The sequence below is a fragment of the Epinephelus lanceolatus genome, chromosome 2 (genome assembly GCF_041903045.1).
Source record: "Epinephelus lanceolatus isolate andai-2023 chromosome 2, ASM4190304v1, whole genome shotgun sequence".
NCBI classification, from domain to species: Eukaryota; Metazoa; Chordata; class Actinopteri; order Perciformes; family Serranidae; genus Epinephelus; species Epinephelus lanceolatus.
The window spans coordinates 22053416-22074451 of record NC_135735.1 but is presented as its reverse complement, the minus strand read 5'-3'; the positions used below and the strand labels follow the sequence as shown (position 1 = coordinate 22074451).

General features: G+C 42.8%; 1 protein-coding gene across 2 annotated transcripts in view; it reads left to right on the top strand.

Moving 5' to 3' along the window:
* Positions 1-339: 339 nt before the first annotated feature.
* The window catches only part of fam189a1 (family with sequence similarity 189 member A1), a 159645-nt gene continuing 138948 nt past the window's right edge, over positions 340-21036 (top strand). For both annotated transcript variants that reach the window (XM_033630164.2, XM_033630155.2), the window contains exon 1: positions 340-1416. In XM_033630164.2, the coding sequence (XP_033486055.1) occupies positions 1168-1416 (249 nt within the window). In that variant the 5' untranslated portion in view covers positions 340-1167. The remainder of the gene's footprint in view (positions 1417-21036) is intronic.

The following is a 21036-nucleotide window of genomic DNA, read 5'->3' as shown; positions in this document are numbered from 1 at the left end:
CGCATTCACTACCTGCAGCCTGCACACTGAAGGACAGATGATCCGGAGCCAGTGTTCAATGACAATGCGGTGGATGATGTCCTGATGCTGCGGCTGGAGCTCAGCTCAACCTACAGTCACTATGTTTTCTCAAAGGTAAACCCACCTCAACTTAAACCTGACATTTCCTCAATCCTGGTGATGGAACTGTAACAACACTCACACTGGAGCATTTTTACGCAACACAGAACGTGCACCCTCTCCAAAAAAAAGATTTCTTGTTTGGCTAATCTGCTCGTGATCATCCACGTTCCCATGAAGCACTACATCACCAGCAGCCAGTAACAAATCACACGCAGGTTTTTTTTTTTTTTTTCTCTTGATGTTGCCTGATAGTAACGAGCCCACCTCCCCTCCTCCACTACATCGTAGTAAAACAGGCACCGTGCAGCAGCAGCAGCAGCAGCTCGCCGCCATGAAGACGCGCACAGTGGCACATCTCCAATACGCAGTGTGCATCTCCTGTCCTGGCTGTTAGATTTGCTGTCGTCTGTGAAAACCACGGCCGGTGCCTCACACAGAGGAAACACTGCTCGCTCCAGACCTGCGGATATTTACACACCTTTTAAAAAACCGACTAATTCAGCGCCATTTCACCTTTTCTTCTCAGTTTAATCTCGAAGGAGTGCACCTTTTTGTTTCACACGCGTCTTATCCAGGGTTCATCTCTCGCTTTTTGAGTAGTTGGAGCGCCTGCAGAGGCGAACATGACAGCATGACAATGGTGCAAGGCTGCTTGACAGCAGGATGGTGCGTTTTTTCTTTTTGCCTTTTTGCATTTTGACTTTTGAGGAATGGGCTTTCTGCCGGAGCAGTCTGCGATAACTCCTGCGGTTTATTTTGAATATTTGGACTTGGAAAATCTTTCTACTTTGTGTGTGTGTTATGGTAAACATCTGGTGCCTCGTCCAGTCCGCTCTTTGCTCACCTTTCTCCTCCCACCCGCCGCAGCGCATCTCTAATTGGAGCGAGTATCTTAATTGATGGAGATCATCCACACCGGACACTGACCTCCAGTTACACCGTGTTACCAGCTCAGCTGCAGGCGGAAACACACCGACTCTGCTCTCCGTGGATGTGTTTTGTCCTTTACTGGTAGTGCTGTGCTTGTCGTACCCTTCAGTGACAATGCCGGTGAACGCGCTGCCCCGCGGCGGCAGCAGCGGCATCGGCGGCCCGGGGTCCCTGAGCCCCGCGTCGCTGTCCCGCAGCCTGTCCCGGCTAAGGGAGTACAGGACTCGGACGAGGATCATGCTGGCTTTGGGGGTCTCTCAGATGGTCCTGGGGAGTCTGATCCTGGCCGTCAGTTTCGCAGCTCTGGCTCTGACCACATCACCCAGGGTCCGGCACTCGTGTCCCTTCTGGGCAGGTTTCTCTGTGAGTACCAATCACACAATGCTGGGTTTATCAGGTTGCATGAATCAAACATGATGCAAGTTTTCATCTCTCAAAGAAAAGCCTTATCCTAAGAAAAAGCATGATGCTATTGAGACACTAACAGCATGCCAGTATTTGCTTTTAGCATCCATAAAATAAGGATATGTGTCACATGTCCCTACACTGGTCTCATGGGCTGCTGGTTATAACACAGGAGACCATAAATGATCAGTGTAGATTCAGTGTTTCAGGAATATTTAAAGTTGATTTTCTGATTTGAAAGAGGTCCAGTTCTTTAGTCTCAGGTACAGAGCTGAACTAATGTGTGTGTCACTGCCAAGGAAAAAAAGAAATTGGGTTTTTTGAATGAATTTTGGAGCCAATCTTAAGCAATTAGTTGTGAGGATGCAACGCCTCTGGTCACAGATACAGACATACACACACATACACAGATACAGTGAAGGAGGAGGATATTTTAAGTGCTATACAGTGCTCGCTCCTCCTCTGTGTACACTGGGATATGTTTGAGATGTTGTGTTTTTCCTTCTTCATGTGAAATTTTCATGGTGGTTTCGGTAAATATTTATGAATGCACACTTCCCCTGATTTCCTGCCAGCGACCCGGAGCCGGGCTGCTCCATTAATTATAGAGGCAGCGGGGCAGAGTGCAGGGGTAAGGGGAGGTCTGTGGCACAAGGGCCATCTGTGTTTGTGTGTGCCTGTACATCTATCTTTGCGAGAGCCAATCTGAGGACGTTTTGGGAAAGTCTGTGCATGGGTCCTTACCGTCGGAGAGATCTTCAGAGGCCTGTTTGAGGGTTCAGACTTGGTTCAAGGAGCATTGTGTCAATGAAAATCCTCACAAGTGTAGAAGTACAGGGTTGTAATATAAATTGTGAATGGATAGATGTTCTTGTATGAGAGAGAGAGAAATGAGGGGGAGAGAGCGGACATGTGTTGCTGCATATATGTGTGGGAGTGTATAGTTACAGGAGAGTAACCACAGGGGTCAGAGAGCAAAGGTCAGTGCACATTCTTCATCAGTGCCTCGGGGCTGATTTGAGGTTTGCCAGCCTGTTGTGCTGCATCTTACCTCCTGTTGTCTTTGTTCACCTAAACCTGATGCACCTTTGTACCCTTAGTTATGTTATTTATTGTGTCATGCACAAGCTCCCAGCACACACAGACTTATAAAACACAAAACATCACTACTTAGGCCAGAGTATCTTCATACAACTGTCCATATATCTTACAGAAATACACGCACATTGGTTTGTGTGGTATATAATGAGTTAGCGCCCTACGAATGACGTCACACACTTCACGTAAAGTCACTTCAGTTAGGTTTCGGAAAAGAAACATGGTTGGGTGTCTTCAGATTTAGACCAGTGGTTCTCAACTGGTGGGTCGCAGTCCAAAAGTGGGTCGCAGGCCCATTCTGAATGGACCACAAGTGACTCGCAAATGTGTCAAGTTTGTAAATAAAACACTTTATTTGTAAGTGCAGTGAATTTCTAGCACAGAGCTTTCATTTTCAAGTGCTGTTTTCTGCTGTAGAGTGACTGACTAACAGCTACTTAACAGAGACAGCAAACTAGCTCAGCGACATGGCCAAACGCAAGTATGATGCTATGTGTATTAACCTATGTGGACCGCAAACTAATGACTAAGCAAAAATTTGCACCCTGTGGCCGGACCAGTTGGGAATCGCTGGTTTAGACAAGTTACCTAAGCTAGGTTTAGGAAAAGAAACAAGGTGACGACAGGCTAACTTGGTTTCACGCAACTCCAAACACAGATCTCGTGGGGGAAAGTCCTGTGTTTTGTGACACATCCACTGCCCCAACCTTCGTCTTTAGTTGGACTTTTGTCCTTTAAATTACTTCCATCTTTCCTTCCCTAAGCACATTGATCACGTGATTGCAGCCTTCCCAAATACATGGGTTACCCTTTTTAGTTACTGGCTCGTGATTACGTGGAATATATGAATTTTGTTGCGTTACTTTCTGTAGGTATACGTACGAATAGTGCATGAGAACAAACTGCTTACATGTAGTGCTACATTGCAAACAAGGAGCAAAAACCAGCCATAAAAAATGTTTCCCTCTTAAACACATCTCCAGTTTTGTAGAAGAAACTCATCAGAGATGAAGTATGATTTACTAAAAAGCATAGTGCTTAAATTTTAATTTTATGAGCAATAAAACAGGAAATGAACTTCATCTTCAATCTCATTTAAATCTCATAACAAACAAAGCATTTTATCTGCAGGGATACCATTAACCTGCCTGTTGTTACAGCTGATGGTGATGTTCATAACTCTGAACAAATACTTAAAGTCTTTGTTAAATTCTGCCTCACATTAAACTGTTGTTGTTTTTCGTGAGACGATTTATTTGTACTTAAGGTTTGCACCAAACCCCAGCAGACGCTGTAAAGTAAGAAATAAATGAATCCTAAGTTTCACCTCCCTGATGAAGCGGTGTCTGTGCAAATTGTCCTAGTTGGTGATATGTAGGAGTTGGTTGAGATAAATTCTTATTGAGAGGCCCTTCAGAGGGAGACTGAGTGAGGCAAAGGTAATATAAGGTTTAGTACTGTAACTTAAACTGAGTCACTGAGGACATATAAGTGAAGATGAGGACCGCTCTCCAATTTAAAGGTCCAGTGTGTAGGACTTAGGGGGACATATTGGTAGAAATATAATATAACATAAGTATGTTTCCTTTAGTGTATGATCACCTGAAAATAAAAGTTGTGCTTTCAGTACCTTAGAATGAGCTGTTTATACCTGAACAGGGAGCGGGTCCTTGTCCACAGAGACTGCCATGTTGCACTGCCATGTTTCTACAGTAGCCCAGAATGGACAAACCAACCACTCACTATAGATAGGGTCATTCACGTTTTCATGTCAGTCACTATAGTAAGTAGCCCCTCCCCGATAAGCAGTGTTGAAAAAACAGATTTTTAATCATGAAACTGCTTCATTTAGTGCTTATTGGTTTAAATCACCTGGGGTCTAATTTATAAGCATTGCATACGCACAAAACGAGGCCTGAGAGAGGTGTACGCCACTTCTCACGCAAAAGTTGTCATCTATAAACACGAACTTGATGGGAAGAGCTTTGACCCATGCTTACGAACATTTTGGAGACAGGGAATTGGTGATGCAGATGGTGAGGTGGAAGCCTGGTTGTTAAATTTCTCTTCCATTTTCGGCTTTTGTCCGTACGTACATTTTTAGTATGGATCCTACGCATTGTTTTATAAATGAGACCCCAGGTTCGTTTGTTGTGGAGAAGAAGAGACCTATGTGGATAATTTTGCTCCCGGCTAAAATCTACTGGACATCTGAATCAGAAAAAAAGTTAAGCTGTGTTGGGCTAACAACCTGTCTCCATTACATTTGTAATATGTAAATACTTTATTCAGCGTTTTTACAAGTTTAAATCAACTGGTTGTTTTGTTTTGGAGAGGAAGAGACCTCTGTGGATAATTCAGCTCCTGGGAAAAATTCTCCTGAACAATGAACACTAAAGGAATTCAAACCAGGAGAAGGTTTAGCTAGTTTCATTCTGCAATCCTCACTGATATGTGCCACTACATCCCCCTAAATCTTACACAATCAACCTTTAACTTTTGGACTTTTCAGGCACGACGCCCTTCCTCAGCATGTATTCTATCAATGTCACGAACAGTATACATGGGTGGGGTCAATTATAGGTGACCACAGCCAGCACAATCTGAACACTGAAAACAACCAGCCCGAAGAAAGACCCATCAGCCTCAGTGGTGCCAAAACCCAGATAATGTGGCTGAGGTCAGCCTCTCTGTATCTGGAGACAGTGGGAGTAACTCTTTGTAAAGTTGAAATCTCTAAACTGATGGAGTTTAAAATCTTCTTATGTAAAAACGTGGGCTGGAAAAAGATTTTTCAGCACTCACTTCATTTGATCTTAAACATCAACTTCTATCAGCAGCAAATCCAGCAGCTGCTGTTACTGGAGAGTGTAAGTGTATTTTGTCTGGGTAAATAAGACAAATCAACAGCATCTCAATTAGGTGTTATCGGATGCTTTTTGCAGCTCTTCTCTTTAATTTAGTCTAATAAGACGAGTGTATTTGCATACAGAAGCTTGTCTTATGTAGCCTTAAGATGTGGTAGAGCTAATCTGTTTGATTATCTAGAGAAGGAAAGTGTTCTTTCTCTCTGCCTCCATGTGTGTGAGTGTGGTTTATAAGGAGGACGTTATCCTGAGTATCTGTTAGAGATGCTTTGGTGCAGTGTGTCCATTCTCAAGTGTCCCTGTCACTGTGAGGAAACAAGCTCCTCGACAACCTGATTCTTTTGGCATGTAAATGTAGATTAGCATTGAACCATGACGCCTATTTGTTGAGCTTCCTGCCATGTTGGCGAACTGAGCTAATGAGGAAAGCGACAGCAAATCCAACAAATCCTCAACCTATCTGCATCCATGTGTGTGTGTGTGTGTATGTGTGTGTGTGTTTGTGTAGGGCGTAGGTGTGTGTGTGTGGTCACTGTGGGACGTCATTAAGGTTCTCTGTGTGATGACTGGCATTGTGGGATTTCATCACGGTCACAGCAAGAGAAGGCGTAATCTGTACTTCCTACACAGAGCAATCACTGTAGAGCCCACACACACACACACACACACACACACACACACACACACACACACACACACACGGATGCACATATCCCACCTCGGTGTTGTGCATATCTGTGTCTCCCTCATCCCAATCATCCACACTCTGGACAGAAACGCGTTTTACAGCTTTGACGTTAAGAGTTGTGTGTTTGACAGCATAATATCTCTCTTTCTCACACACACACACACACACACACACACACACACACACACACTTGCCTGGCCAACAGAGACTAATCCTACAAATATCTTGCTCTTTCTTGCATCCTACCCTGGGCCTGTAATCATCCCACACCCCTGATGTAACTCAGCTCGGCAGACAAGCAGCCAGCCACTGCTGTAGTCACTTCCTGTTGATCTCATCGCTGGTGACAAAAAATGACGCAGAGCTCAAACGTCGAGAGGTGCAGACTCGAGGCTGCAGAGGCCCGCCATACTCATCGTCTCCACTCCGCTTAGTTCGGCAGCATCACCAGCAGGTTTACCTGTTGGTGCTGAATCACGCTGCCCTGCCAGGTTTGGCCAATAAATGAGGCGACGTGGCCGAGCCAGCCGAAGGGCTTCTGCAGCTGTCAGCAGCTGACATGCAGAACAAATTACCGTTCAACTCGCATCTCCACGAATTAAAGCTCGGAGCTGATCCAAGTGTTCAAACACACATACATGGATACACAAACCGCCTCTCTTCCCTTTCTCATTTCCTGTCACGGAGAATAAAGACACTTTAGACAAAATATGTGAATATGTAAATCCATCAGAAAGAGTTAGTGCAGGCATCATTTATAAATGCACATTAGATTTTGATGCTTCCCGTCTCTTTCTCTCTGTACCACTATGACATCTCCTCTCCTCTCCTCTCCTCTCCTCTCCTCTCCTCTCCTGAGAAGGATTTACTGCTCCTCTTTTCCCTCACCCGCCCGCCTGGTTGTGTGGAAGAAGATGAATGTTGATTTTGTGTATAGCCGCTCTAAGAGTAACACTCCAACATCCCAAATCTACAGACTGTGCCATAACAAAGATGGCTTAAGATGGTATTCTTGGTATTTGTTGTGAGGCAGCTCTCTCTGCCGCATTTCCAGCTCCAACCGTCAGCAAATTCTGCACTAATCTACTCAAGTGTGTGTTTGTGTTTGAATAGAAGGCTTCAAAGTATTTTGTAGGGGGTTGTTGTGTTGTGGGGGCATATTGGGAGGCTCTCAGTGTCTTTTTTGGTGTGTTTGTGTGTGTGTGTGCTGAAGGGGGTCAAAAGTCCACGGTGGAGTGAAGTTAACAACAGCTTAATTTTTAGCAACACTTGAGGCATGGAGATGTCGGGCTGTTGGTTAGTCCAGTCTGTACTTTGCTCCAGACCAAAATATTTCAACAACTACTGGATGGATTATTATGAAATGTACAAAATGAATGTTTCCCAGAGGATGAATGTTACTGGCTGTAGTGCTCCAGGTGCCACGAGTAAGTCAGATTTTCCTTGTCCTGTGAAATATCTCAACACTTCCCGGGTGAACTGACACAAGGTTTTGTACATTTGTTGTTCCCAGACAATGTTAAGTTTTGGTTTATAAGAAAATATTTGCAGAACTAACATTCCCATAAACTGCACTTTGTGTTTGCTGTGAATTAGCAAATATTTGCCTAACACGTTAAACTAAGGTGGTGAACATTACAATAACCATTGTCATTGTGAGCATGCAAGAGGTTATCACCATGTCTGAAACGTGAAGCCAATGTGAAAGCGCCTTAAATCTACAAGCGACTCCACTGGTTGCAAAAAGAAGTTTGATTGTGCAGATGTCTATGAGAAAATGACCCTTTCTGTCACTTGATTTATTACCTCAGTAAACATTTTCCTATATGGGTTTATGGTCTCAGTTGCTACTTTCAAGTCTTCTTCAATACAGCATGACGTTCATTTTGTAAGTTATGGTCCCATTTAGTGCCAGGTGGCATTCTACCCTCACTTGTGAACAAGACCCCAAGATACTTGAATTCCCTCGCTTGGGGCAGTAACTCACTCCCATCCCGGAGGGGGTAATCCACTGTTTTGACAAGAGAACCATGGCCTCAGATTTGGAGGTGCTGACTCTCTTCCTGACTGTGTCACATTGGCTGCAAACCACCCCAGTGCATGCTTGAGGTCACGGTGGGATGAACAGAACCACATCATCTGCATAAGGCAGAGATGCAATTCTGAGGTTACCAAACTGGGCCCCTTCCTCCCCACGGCTACGCCTTGAGATCTTGGGGTCTTGTTCATGAGTGAGGGGAGAATGGAGCATGAGATGGATTTGTGGTTTGCAGTGTCTGCATTGAATCGGGCACTGCGCCGGACTGTCATGGTGAAGAGGGAGCTGAGCTGTAAAGCAAAGCTTTCGATTTACTGGTTCATCTACGTCCCAACCCTCACCTATGGTCATGAGCTCTGGGTAGTGACCGTAAGAATAAGGTTGCAGATACAAGCGGCGAAAGAGTTTCTTCAGAAGGGTGGCTGTGCTCAGCCGTAGAGACAGGGTAAGGAGCTCAGACATCTGGAGGGAGCTCGGAGTAGAGCTGCTGCTCCTTCGCGTCGAAAGGGGTTAGTTGAGGTGGTACAGGCATCTGATCAGAATGCCTCCAGGGTGCCTCCTGTTAGAGGTGTTCCGGGCACATCTCGCAGGTAGGAGGCCCCGGGGCAGACCCAGAACATATTGGAGAAATTACATATCTCATCTGACTTGGGAAAACCTCGGGGTCCCCAGGAGGAGCCGGAAAACGTTCCTGGGGTGATGGACGTCTGCAATGCTTTGCTTGGCCTGCTGCCCCCAAGACTTCGGATAAGCGGTTGAAAATGGATGGATGGGTGTGACTATGTTAGCATGCTTATGTAAGCATTTGCTCAAAGCAGTGCTTTGCCTAAGTACATGGCTGTAGGCACCTATTTTTTGGACATTTCTGTCTTCCTCTAAATTCAAAAACAGAATCAGGTTTCTCACTGACCTTGTGTGTTTTGTGCTGTCTTGAGATCCCGAGGCCAGGAAAATAGAATTTTGTGGTACCAGGCCTCTCACAGGAAATAATTTCAGAGGAAAAAGTTCTGTCTAATCTGGTTGTTGTTTGTATGTTGCACCTTTTTGTCTTGAGAGGTCTCAGCGAGGAATACAGAGCAGCAGTTCTGCGAGCAGATGAAATGTTTAATTTGATTGTTTAGTTGCTGGGTTCTGCTTTTTCTGCAGCAAGGGAGTGTGAATCATCATTAATTAACTGGCTTATTAGGCCTCGCTAGTATCCTGGCAACAGGTCTTAAGACACAAACACACGCAGACACACACATGTACACTCGCGCACATACTCATACTTCAAAGTGCAGTCTGCAGTGTTGGTTGGAAATCTTCATCATTTTGATGAACAGACTCTCGATGTGTTGGAAATGAATAAAGTAAATTCAGATGTGGTTGTTGTCGGAAATACTGAGACGCTATTTATGAATTTTTTTATTATTTTTTTTAGCTTTTGGTGTCAGACTCCGAACATCAAAGTGAACGCAGAGAAGTGTTAAGATGCTTTCAATCAGTTGCTGTTCTCTGCCTTCAAAGTGAATATCAATACTTCCACCACAGTGTCAAACAAGTGGGAAGTCTTTCATAAGACTTTTTGTATGCTTAAAAAAAAAAAGATTGATATGAGTCATAGTTTAAGGTCCAATGAGACTCCTCCTAATGTTCATTTTCATATTTTACTGTGTGTTTACTCGGTGAGTCACTGGGTTTTGATGCAGAGAACCGGGAAACTGAATGTGAATCAACAGAATCAGGTAGTGTCATTAACAAGTTTTAGCACATAGGGATTAAAACGGAAGCTGCCATAATTAAAACAAATTTATGACTTTTATTGTGCAGCATGTGTGTGCAAAAAGCTACTACATTTATTATTCAACACGACTTCATCTATGTGGAATATTCATTAGGATGGAGAGAACTATTAAAGGATCAGTTCACCCAAAACTGCCACATATTATATCTTTAATGATATTTAGGCATGCAGATGGTTTGGGTTTTATTTGGATATTTGGTTTCACTGAGTTTTGTGCCACACCCTCATATATTTATTTTTTGTTGAGGCTGCAACTAACAATTATTTTCATGATCTTTCCATAATTCTCTCAATTAATTGTTTTGTGAAATGTCAGAAAATAGTGAAATGCCTCAGAGCCCAAGGTGACGTCTCCAAAAAATTTGTCATGTATGACAAAGAAAGGCATCAATATGTCAGATTTAAGAACCATGAAACCAGCAAATGTTTGGCATTTTTTCGGTAAAAAAAAAAAAAGGATTAAAATGGTTATTCGATTATCAAAATAGTTGCCAATTAATTTTCTGTCAGTTGACTTATCAATTAATCAACTAATCATTAGGCCTGTCAGAATAATGGCTTTTGATGGACGATATAGTGTCTCAGAAATAATTGCGATAAATACAAAGGGGTGTGAACTTTTATTTCTTAGAACATTCAGACATTGGAATTGGAATTAAAAAAATCTACATATTTAAAAAAAAAAAAAAAAGAGCTTGAAAGTAGCATACCTGCGTAGGAGTAGCCTAAAAATAACTCAGTTTGAGACTTAATACAAAATTTGGCCAACAAAAGAAAACCAAATGGCACATCTTGCAACTCAAAGACAAGCATAGCAAGCTTCAGGAAACACTACCACCATAATCTAGCTGGACAGTTTGGTGGTTGATTTACAGAGTGGAGAGTGAAGTTATTGGAGGATAAAATTACAAACAACTGACTTTTTGGCTCATAGCCAGGGGTTGCCAAGTAAATGACTACCAGGACTGTGACTCTCCCACTCCAAAAGTGCAGCTGCGGGCTACCAATAAGCTACACTGTGTTGTCTTTGAACTGTTTTGTTTTCTTTGGACTAGCACAAATAGGCAAGAAAAAAAAGAGAATTGCTTCCTTATGTAAACAACCATGCATGTAAAATACAACGAGCATGCGAAATGATTGAGGTCATGGCCATATATCCTATGATAAGGTGATAATGATATTGTTGTGACAGACCTACTAATCGTTGCAATTTTTCTTTATGGCACTCCCACCAGGAGCAGTATGTCAGATTTAGGGGGATTTAGACTGCAGATTGCAACCAGCTGAAAATTCTCCGATGTGCTGAGCGTGAACTCCCAGTTAGAATCCCTTCAGTGTTCATTGTTCAGGAGGTTCTTACCAGGGGCTGAATTATTTGCAGTGGTCTCCTCTTCTCCAAAACAAACGAACCAGTGGTTGAAACGGGTAAAAACACGGAATAAAACAGTTTTATATTATAAAAAAAAAGAAAAATCAGTGTTTTTACAATGCTTGTCATGGAAGAGTTGATAACTACATTGGCTGACATGAAAACATGAATGGCCTTATCTAGAACCAGTGTTTAGTTTGTCCCTTCTGGGCTACTGTAGAATCATGGCAGTGCAACATGGCGGACTCCCTAGGACGAGAACCATGTCCCTACGTAGATATAAACAGCTCATTCTAAGGTAATGAAAACACAATGCTTCTCATTTTCAGGTGATTATACACTCAGAAAACATACTTATTATAATATATTTATTCATTCATTTGTTCATTTTACGTTACTGCTTGTCCTGTTATGGGTCGCGGGGGGGCTAGCTGGGGCCTATCCCAGCTGACATTGGGCGAAAGGCAGGGTACACCCTGAACAGGTCGCCAGACTATCACAGGGCTGACACATAGAGACAGACAACCATTCACACTCACATTCACACCTACGGACAATTTAGAGTCACCAGTTAACCTGCATGTCTTTGGACTGTGGGAGGAAGCTGGAGTACCCCGAGAAAACCCTCACTGATACGAGGAGAACATGCAAACTCCGCACAGAGGGACTCCCTCACCCTGGGAACCAGGAAACCTCTTGCTGTGAGGCAACAATGCTAACCATTGCACCACTGTTATAATATATTCTATTTCTGCTAAAGCAACCTCCTTAATCCTACACACTGGACCTTTAAACCAGTTTAAAGCAACACATCTGTCCTGTAACAATGCCCTGGTTACTAAGGACAATCCAAAGAGCACACTGTCAACAGTTCATCCTCACTACCTGCATTACCTGATTAAAAAAACAGAGGTGCTAGTGTTTTTTTAATTTATTTAGGTGAACTGATCCTTTACAGGTGAAGCTCAGAGGAAACCCTCCTCCTACATGACACCTAGTGAAGAAGAGAGCTTGTTGTTGTGATGTGATATAAGTCACATTATGTAATGGCATCATAGGTTTCACAGCATCTTATAATTTGATGGCCGTCCACTTGCGAACAGTGTGACAAAAGCATAATGCTATTATTCAGGGACTCGACACAAAGCTCCACTGGGCTGTTTGTTGTATTGATGCAGCCTTTTACTTCCCAGGTGTCAATAGAGGCCGTGGCTCCTCAGCTGCTTTACTCATCTTGTCAGTTTAGATTAAATGGAACAGTGCGGTCAGCACACATGCTCTCAGGCCAGACCACTCACGGGCGGACCAGCCTGTCTTAAATCTCATATTGATCAACTAATTAGATGGATTCCATCAATCATCTCACTGCTGTGTACCTTCATTTTACTTGGTGGTTTTTTTTTAACATCTTTGCAGTGACCTCACTCTTGTGTTTAGAGCGGGCGTGTGGCGTGATGATGTCATGTAGTTTTAGCGCTCAGTCTGTGCTGAGGTGTCGCCGAACAGTTGTAATTCACTTTCCTGCTGCACCTTTTCCATAATAAGTAAGTAGGCACTCAGCCTGCTGCTACTCATTACTCTGAGGACCCTCCAGTACATCCTGCCCCCACTCCAGTGCTACCAGTGAGCACCATAATGGTGGAGAGAACAGTTTGTCCTTGCTCCCACTTCAGCACACACACACAGGCACACATACTGTACACACACACACGCACACATGCACACTGTTTGAGAGCGGCTCTAATATTTCAAGTTGTCAACTTCACTTAATTCCCTGTCTCGGTGTGCTTTGCCGTTACGAGCTGGAGATGCAGCCAGACTTTCTGTCTCATCTCGTTCTTCTACTTGTACTCTGATATTTTTGGGTTTTTTTTATGATACGTGTTCAACACCGGGTACAGGATGATCTGAGCTTCTTCAGGATGTGTCGTGTTAAAAGATTAAAGTCCCTTTGTTACATGACGTCCCTTCTTTTTTTGCCTTCTCTTTGCTGTGTATTGCCTAATGAAGCAAAGAACCAGCCCAGCTGAAAACCTGGCATTGCACTACGCCTGGTTGGCAAAGCAGCCATCGGTAAAATGCAAAGGAAAAGAAGAACGTCTGGGTTGTATTTCTGTGGAAGATCTGCAGTGACACAGCAAAGGTTCTGACTCAGAGGGCTCGGGAGGAAAAATATGCACGGTCATTGAAAGAAGCTGAACTTCACTTAACTTCTGCAGTGCAAGTGCACATTCCTGTTAGATGAGTTTGTAATGTGAACAGTGTAGTTCTGTTGTTGTCTTGTGATATTTGAGATAGAGGGAAAAAATAGGGCTGCAGCTTATGATTATTTTCATTATTGTTAATTCTGCCTGTTGTTTTCTTGATTATTAGTTCAGAGAGCACAATGTGACATTGTTAAATACCTTTTTTTGTCTGAACAATAGTCCAAAAACCCCAAATATTCAGTTTACTTTATTGTTGAGACAAAGGCTGTGGTCAAATGACCTCCTATGTATTTTCCAAACACTTTTCCTCAGTGAAAATCATCATGAGGTCAAGGAAAGAGTTGGAGAATTCATAAGGACTAAGGAAAAAAGAAGCACTGTGCTGACAGAATCCAGGTACACCTAGGTTAAGGTGTAAGATCGAACAACTGTTGCAGCTCAGCTCTAATGATTGTTGACATGATGACTTCAGTGTTGCAAAATCCAGTCTCAAAGCTGGATGTACTGCATCTCATCTTCTCATCAGGGCTGTGCTTTTGTCCTATAGGCTGTCCGGCGTGGACTCCAATTTGTTCATTATTCTGCTAACAAGATTACAGTCAACATCAGAAAGAATCAACAAAATTGTGATTTGCCCTCCACTTACAAATTGTCTTTATCGTTACTTCACTTGAATGTTTGAGCTTCACTGTGCAGAATGATGTAAGTGCAGAGTTTGACTCTTCAAGGCTGTTTTCACGTTCATCTTCTGAAGACATCACAACTAGTTTGGTAGCCAGTTGACCAGATGTCGGCAAACTTTACTATCAAAAGAGTCATTCTTGGCCAAAAAATGTTAAGAAATCTGTCTGAAGCCACAATACATATCTGTGTCTTATAGTGATGGCAACGCAGCCTATTTAATCTACATTAACCATAAACATTCTATTAGGCCTAAATGTAGCATTCATTAATATGTATTACAACAAAGTAGCTACTCTGCAGTGGGCTATTTATTATTATTTGGTGCTTAAACTTTGCAGCATTAGTAGTGAAAGCAAACAGATCTGTCCAAGGACTATGACGTTTTTTATTTTCCTCGAAGCCATTTTCGTTTTTGAATTTGGAATCAATAGCTAACCTCATTTTAACCTTTTTATTCAGTGTATGGGATACACATTTATACAACTGGAAAATGTAGGTCTCACTTTAGGGCTACAACAACAATTAAATTGAAATTAAAATGTTAAAAAATTACTGTTACCGCCTAAAATGCTGGATCGGGTATCGGCAAGTATGCAAAGCTGCGCACTGATCCAGTGCCACGTAATTTATTAATAAACTCAGAGTAGTTTCACACCCGGATCAAACGGCACTTTTCACAGAAATTAATTCTTTGCTTTAAAACCGTAGCTTACACAGCAAATCGCACTGTGCAGCCACTGCAACCACAGTTTTAGAGCGGTGAATAGTTGATAGTTGATAGTGCAACATTAGCCACAGTAGTTATAACGATGACAGCAGTCATTTCACATCCATGTAGTGTGATTACACAGCTGTGATTTATTCCCTGTATGGCCAACATGCAGGTTCACTAGGGATGGGAATCACCAAAGGATCCACGGTATGATATTATCACGATACTTAAATCACAATACAATATTATAGTGATTTTAAATATGTTGAGTATTGTGATAAAATATATTGTGATTTATTACCTTTATTCAACTGTAAATTATGTCCCCAAAGGAAAAAACTCATCATCTGTTTATCTAATAAGATAAAATTTTCAGTCTGTTCATCTCACCTCAGCCATTTTTTTTTTTCAGCAGCAGCAGCAAAATGTATCTAGTGGACTGAAAAAGCAGTCGATTATGTTATTCTATTAGGCTACCTAAAGGTTTATTTGTATTTTTAATGTTAATAAATTATATAATTAAAAAAATTATACTTGGCAATACGATATTGCTACACAAAAATATCGCGATACTATGCTGTATCATTTTTTCCCCCCACCTTTAAAGTTCAGGTGTTGAAATTGGTGCTGAAAAAAAAAATGGTAGCAGAACATCTCTAAATCATGGTCCAGTATTCAGTTTACACAAGTGTGATGTGGACACATGAATTCTCTAGTGCACAAACACTGAGACTGTTCGGTGATGGCGACGTCTTGTGTCCAATTGTTAAACTTGGGGGAATGAATAATAGTTGCACATTAATAAATTCTGGATTTCTTCAATGAGACAGATGGAGATGTAAAAAAAATATTTAACGAGTTAATTGAACTTCTTTGTGGAAAAAACATCAGACAGAAATTATAATTCCAAGCAGATTGTTTTCATATATCTTAAAACATGTCTGGAGGGGATCTTAGACTGATCAAACACAGATCTGTGCTTGCACATGTGTGCGCACACGTTGCATCTCTGCCCGCCCACCTCTTTGTATTCACAGACACTTGCATGCGCGCACGCACACCCAAATGTGCGCACATAAAACACAAGCAGCCTCCAGCATCATTTTGATCTTTGAAGAGTGAAGCTGGTTGATGTGTGATGAAAGATGTTGTTTTGTTTTTCTGAATGTTTTCAGACCTGAACTGACCCTGCAAATACATGCGGGAGGAGACGGAGACAGACGGAGAGAGAGAGAGGGGGGAAGGGTCACGTGTTTGCAGGGTCGTGTGTGGGGAAATCGTTTCATGCATTGAATGCATGATATTTGTATGCCACATCACAGATCTCTGTCATAAATCCTCCTTTTCTTCCCTCTGCCTGCGCTTGTTCGTAGTGTGTCTGTGTGTCGGTGTGACCCGCAGCCCGGGACGTGTCTGACAGAATGCTTGATGCTGCATTTCTTTACAAACAGCCTCGGCCCGGCCGCCAGCAGGTCTGCCTGCAGACTGTTGAATAGAAAAGGCCAACAAGGTTGAACTGTGCTCGCGGGGATGGGAGGGAAACCAGAGCAGAGACAACAGAAGACAACCAGAGGCGACCGAATGTCTGTCTCGATGTTCAGTTGTGCTTTAGCCGAGGGTGTTGCGTCGAGGAAAACACTCTCAGGTGCTGCGACTGTACAACACCTGTGTTTACAGTTATTCCGCCAGTGTGTTCATGTCAAATCCGACAGGAAGAAGAAGCTTTAAGAAGCAAATGCGTCTTTTATTTGGACTGAATGGAAAGTTTTAGTTTCCAGTGATGTGACAGGCATCCATTTCCTCCTCCTGGCTTTGACCCAGTGTTTACAGAGTTTTCTTTTAATAAAGAGCTTTTCAGTGGCGTGCCACAACAGGCCGTCATCAGTGTGGAGGTCTGATATCAGCGCTCGCAGCAGACAGACAGACAGTGCTTTGACTTCTACCCTCTACCTGCTATAGTGTCATAACTTCCTCCTGCTGTAACAAAGCTGACAGTCGTCCCTCCCTGCTGCTTTCTATAGCCGATCAATGGGAGAGCCTGCTGACTGGAGCCTCCCTTTGTTCTATGATTAGCAGCTGTGTTGTGCTGGATGGTGCTTTTATGTGTGTACACATGTGGGAGAGCAGGTCGGGGGCGTGTGTGTGTGCCTGTGCATGTTTATTTGTGTATCTGGAGCCAGAGTAGATGTAAAAGTTGGCGATATACCTTCGACAGTTGATCAACAAAGTGGTTATTCGTCTGAATCGGGACTCTACAGGCTGCTGATATGCAGCTTTTTAACAGAAAGCAAGGGAAGACGTGAGAGCACATTACAATATTTCTTTTATATTTTTCTTTTATCTTTGTTTGTCTCTGGCTCCCACAGAAAGTAGCCGACCACTGCGCTGAGAGCTGTTTTAGGAGGTTAATCAGGCAGTGAGGAAGATAAATCAAGAGCCTGAAGACAAACCTGAGAGGCGTTTTCAGGCTCTTACATAAACACTGTTTACAAGAACTTTTACTCTGAGCACACAAAAAATAAAAGCAATAAAGAGCCAAAGTGAAACTAGAACTTCTGGGTTCGGCTCCAAAAGAAAGAAAATCACATTGATTTGTAAAAATGACTATAAAGCATTGCAGCCCTACAGAATAACCTTGCTCAATAATATGTGGCTGTCTAGACACGGACGCTGAATGTTTTCAGATGAAATAATATTTGTTTGATATTTCTGTGTTTACAGCCTTTTAACAAAGACAATTTTCCATCAAGCTGCAAAACCGTCGCAGGTTAAACGTCCACATTTTAACAGACTTTGAGTGGCTGTCACTGTGAGAATGGACTTGTTCATCTTCCTACATAATTGGAACAATAACTGGACAGAGAGACAAACATTGAGCATAGCGTTAGTTCAGGCAGGACACCATGTCAAGCTCAGCTCACATCTCATCTACATCAGCTGATCTGAAACTGAACTGATGGAGCAGCTGATTGATGGAAGGGAGTCAGCTGATCACATGATTCCTTTCTATGTAACCAATTGGCAAATCTCATTCATTAAACTGCTCTGGCCTGCCGACTGTTGCTGCTTCCTCTGCATGCTGCTTTGCAACCCGCCTCCACCCCAGCTCCTCCTTTTCATGTTGTGTCTGCCTTATCAGTGTCATTTCTGTTTGTCACTGATGCTGCTCTGTTCTGTTCCTGGGGGTTCTTTGCTGCTGCTCTCCCTGCCTTAGGCTTTCTTTGTATGCGTGTGGAAGGGCAGGGAGGGGTTCTCTCCCTGTGCATGTGGTTGTTTATAGCATGAATGTATAAAGAGAATTTGATACAGTGCTGGAGACAGAGCCCTTTTCATTTCTATGAAAGTTGCTCAGTGGTGCATGAAGCCAAAAAAGTTCAGCTGCTGCATATAACATTACCTGGATGATCGCACTGCTTCTGCACTGTGTGGCCCATAGAGCAGGCGCACAAGAGACTTCTGCCAGATGAGCCAGCCACTTCTGGATTAGAGCTTTGCTAACTTGAATAGGGTAAAAAATGATTCAGTTGTGTGGCTCTTGTAGACTTTATAAATGTTACCAGACTGAATGGATCAAATCCTGAGAGTGAAACCAGTCATATTGGGTTGGTTGTGATGCTCAACAGACAGCTCTTTCGCCTTGTAAGTCAATGGGAAAAAGTCTTTTGGGTCGCAGTGCATCATGTGGTGGTGTAATTACACTGTTTGTCCACTATGAAAATTGGCTTCAAGACCCAGCACACTTTCTGGGGACCTGGTTTACCTCTCCCCCCTTCTGTCTGTTTCCATTATACTTTGCTACATTTTGTTTAATCGATACGCCAACTTCTGTTTTGTCGATGCAACTTTTATACCTTAGCCAAATGTAAAATAAAAAGTATTTGCAGTATTTCAACTTCTTTGTTTTCCAAATTGCATTTTCACTTTTTTAAATGAAATGAATACATTGAAACTGAACAGAAAAACAGGTGCAAATCATGAGTGCAGGCTTTTCCCCTTACTGTACCATGGATTGTGGCCATCTGATACAAGTATAAACACATTTGCTGTTGATGTCAGCTACCATGTCATGCAACCTTGACTAGGAATATGAAGATATCGTATCGTTATCGAGATATGAGAGTATATATTGTCTTAGATTTTGGATACTGTTGTATCGTGATATGGCATACATGGTGTTTATCCCTCATTTTAAAGGCTACGTTACTGTACCTGTACTGTTACTGTACCGAGCACCCTCCGGATGTCTGAGCTCTTTACCCTATCTCTAAGGCTGAGCCCAGCCACCCCACGGAGGAAACTCATTTCCACCGCTTGTATCCGCAATCTCATTCTTTCGGTCACTACCCAGAGCTCATGACCATAGGTGAGGGTTGGGATGTAGATGGACCAGTAAATTGAAGGCTTTGCTTTCTGGCTCAGCTCCCTCTTCACCACGTCGGACCGGCGCAGCACCCGCATCACTGCAGAAGCCGCACCGACCCGCTGATCCACCTCATGCTCCATTCTACCCTCACTCGTGAACAAGATTCCAAGATACTTGAACTCCCACGCTTGAGGCAGTAACTCTCCCCCAGCCCGGAGAGGGCAAACCACCGGTTTCCAACAGAGGACCATGGCCTCACTGTGTTAATATTTTCTGAAAAAACAGACCCCCCCCCCCCCCCCCCAAAAAAAACAAAAAAAACAGTAGTCATCCCTACAACTTTGTCGCATCATCGAGGGCACTTGGTCAGAATATTGTTATGTTCGTTTTTTGTTTCCCAGTCCTAGCATTAGTAAAGTGCTTTTTAGGAGATTTAAAAATATCGAGATATATATCGTGTATCAAGACAGAGCCCAAAATATTGTGATATAATTTTCAGGACATATCACCAAGCCCTAACCTAGGCTGGATAAATCACTTAGGACTCAAACACCAGGAACTTGTGTCAGTTTTGCAGGAAGTTTGCTGAAAAAAAACAATAATGCGACATTTCATTGAATCAGTGAAGCTGATGGAGTGGCTAGTTTAAGACTTCATATCTCTGTATCATCTGAAATGCAGTGAGAATACCACAGTACAAGAAAAATACACAGGTTTCCAGGTTGAAATGGGTAACAAGGATAAAATCTGTCTTGTTGACAGTGAGCCGTGAGGGTAAATTCTGTGGGTCGGAGGTCAAACCTTTAACAGCAGTTAATGACATGCAAAAGGTCACAAGATCAGCGGAACACACACACACACACACACATTGTTCATCGTCTAGCGGTGATCAGATTTGTCACCTGTAATGTAGTTGCCGTTGTCTCCTGGTCGAGTGCAGCAGCATAATCTTAAAGTCATTTTTCACTGATAATGGCCCGAATGAGGCATTTCCTTTCAGTTTCCTGCTCCTCATGTTGTTTCATCGATACAGATGGGACTGGCAACGGGGAGACAGGCCAAATGGTTAATCTCTGGACGTTTTCCAAGGACTTTGTGTGTATATGCACGTCCCCCCATTTGTGTGTATGAGTGTGAGAGACGGAGAAAGAGAGAGAGCAGAGTACAGGACTGATTGATCTGACAGTCTAACACATCTGCCTTTTAGAGGAGCCTCAGTGGGAGTTTAATAAGTGCAAAAACCTCCAGAAAAGACAGGAGGGGGATCTGACTCCTTCTCCCTCTGCAGCTGAGGTTCATCTGTACCAATATTGTCTCTGTGTTAGCGCTCTTTCTTTGCGCACCTCTATTGTGGTTTTTCTTGATAATCATTACATAATCAATGGTGATTGCATTACTGTCCTTTCAGATTAAAACATGCATCTGTATCTCTTTATTACGTGCTATGTTTTGCACCTTTTGGTGTGTATTTTCTCTGCTGTGGTGCACTGCGGTGACATCGCAGTTTTATAGGAGAGAAAAATCCGATTTCCTCACAGTTCCTTGCTTAAGGGAACAATCCTAATCGCTCATTTATTTTCAGACTGTCCTGGGGCTGGAGTGGATTGTGGGAGTTGCTGTTTTTTCTCTCTTAATTCACAAGTTGGTTTTTCTTTCTTCTTTTACTGTTTGGGTTTTTAGAAATATGCTTTATAAAAGAAAAAGATGAGGAGTAGAAACTAAGGGGGACATTGCTGCTGTTTTTGAGCCAGCACTGCAGGGGATGATGG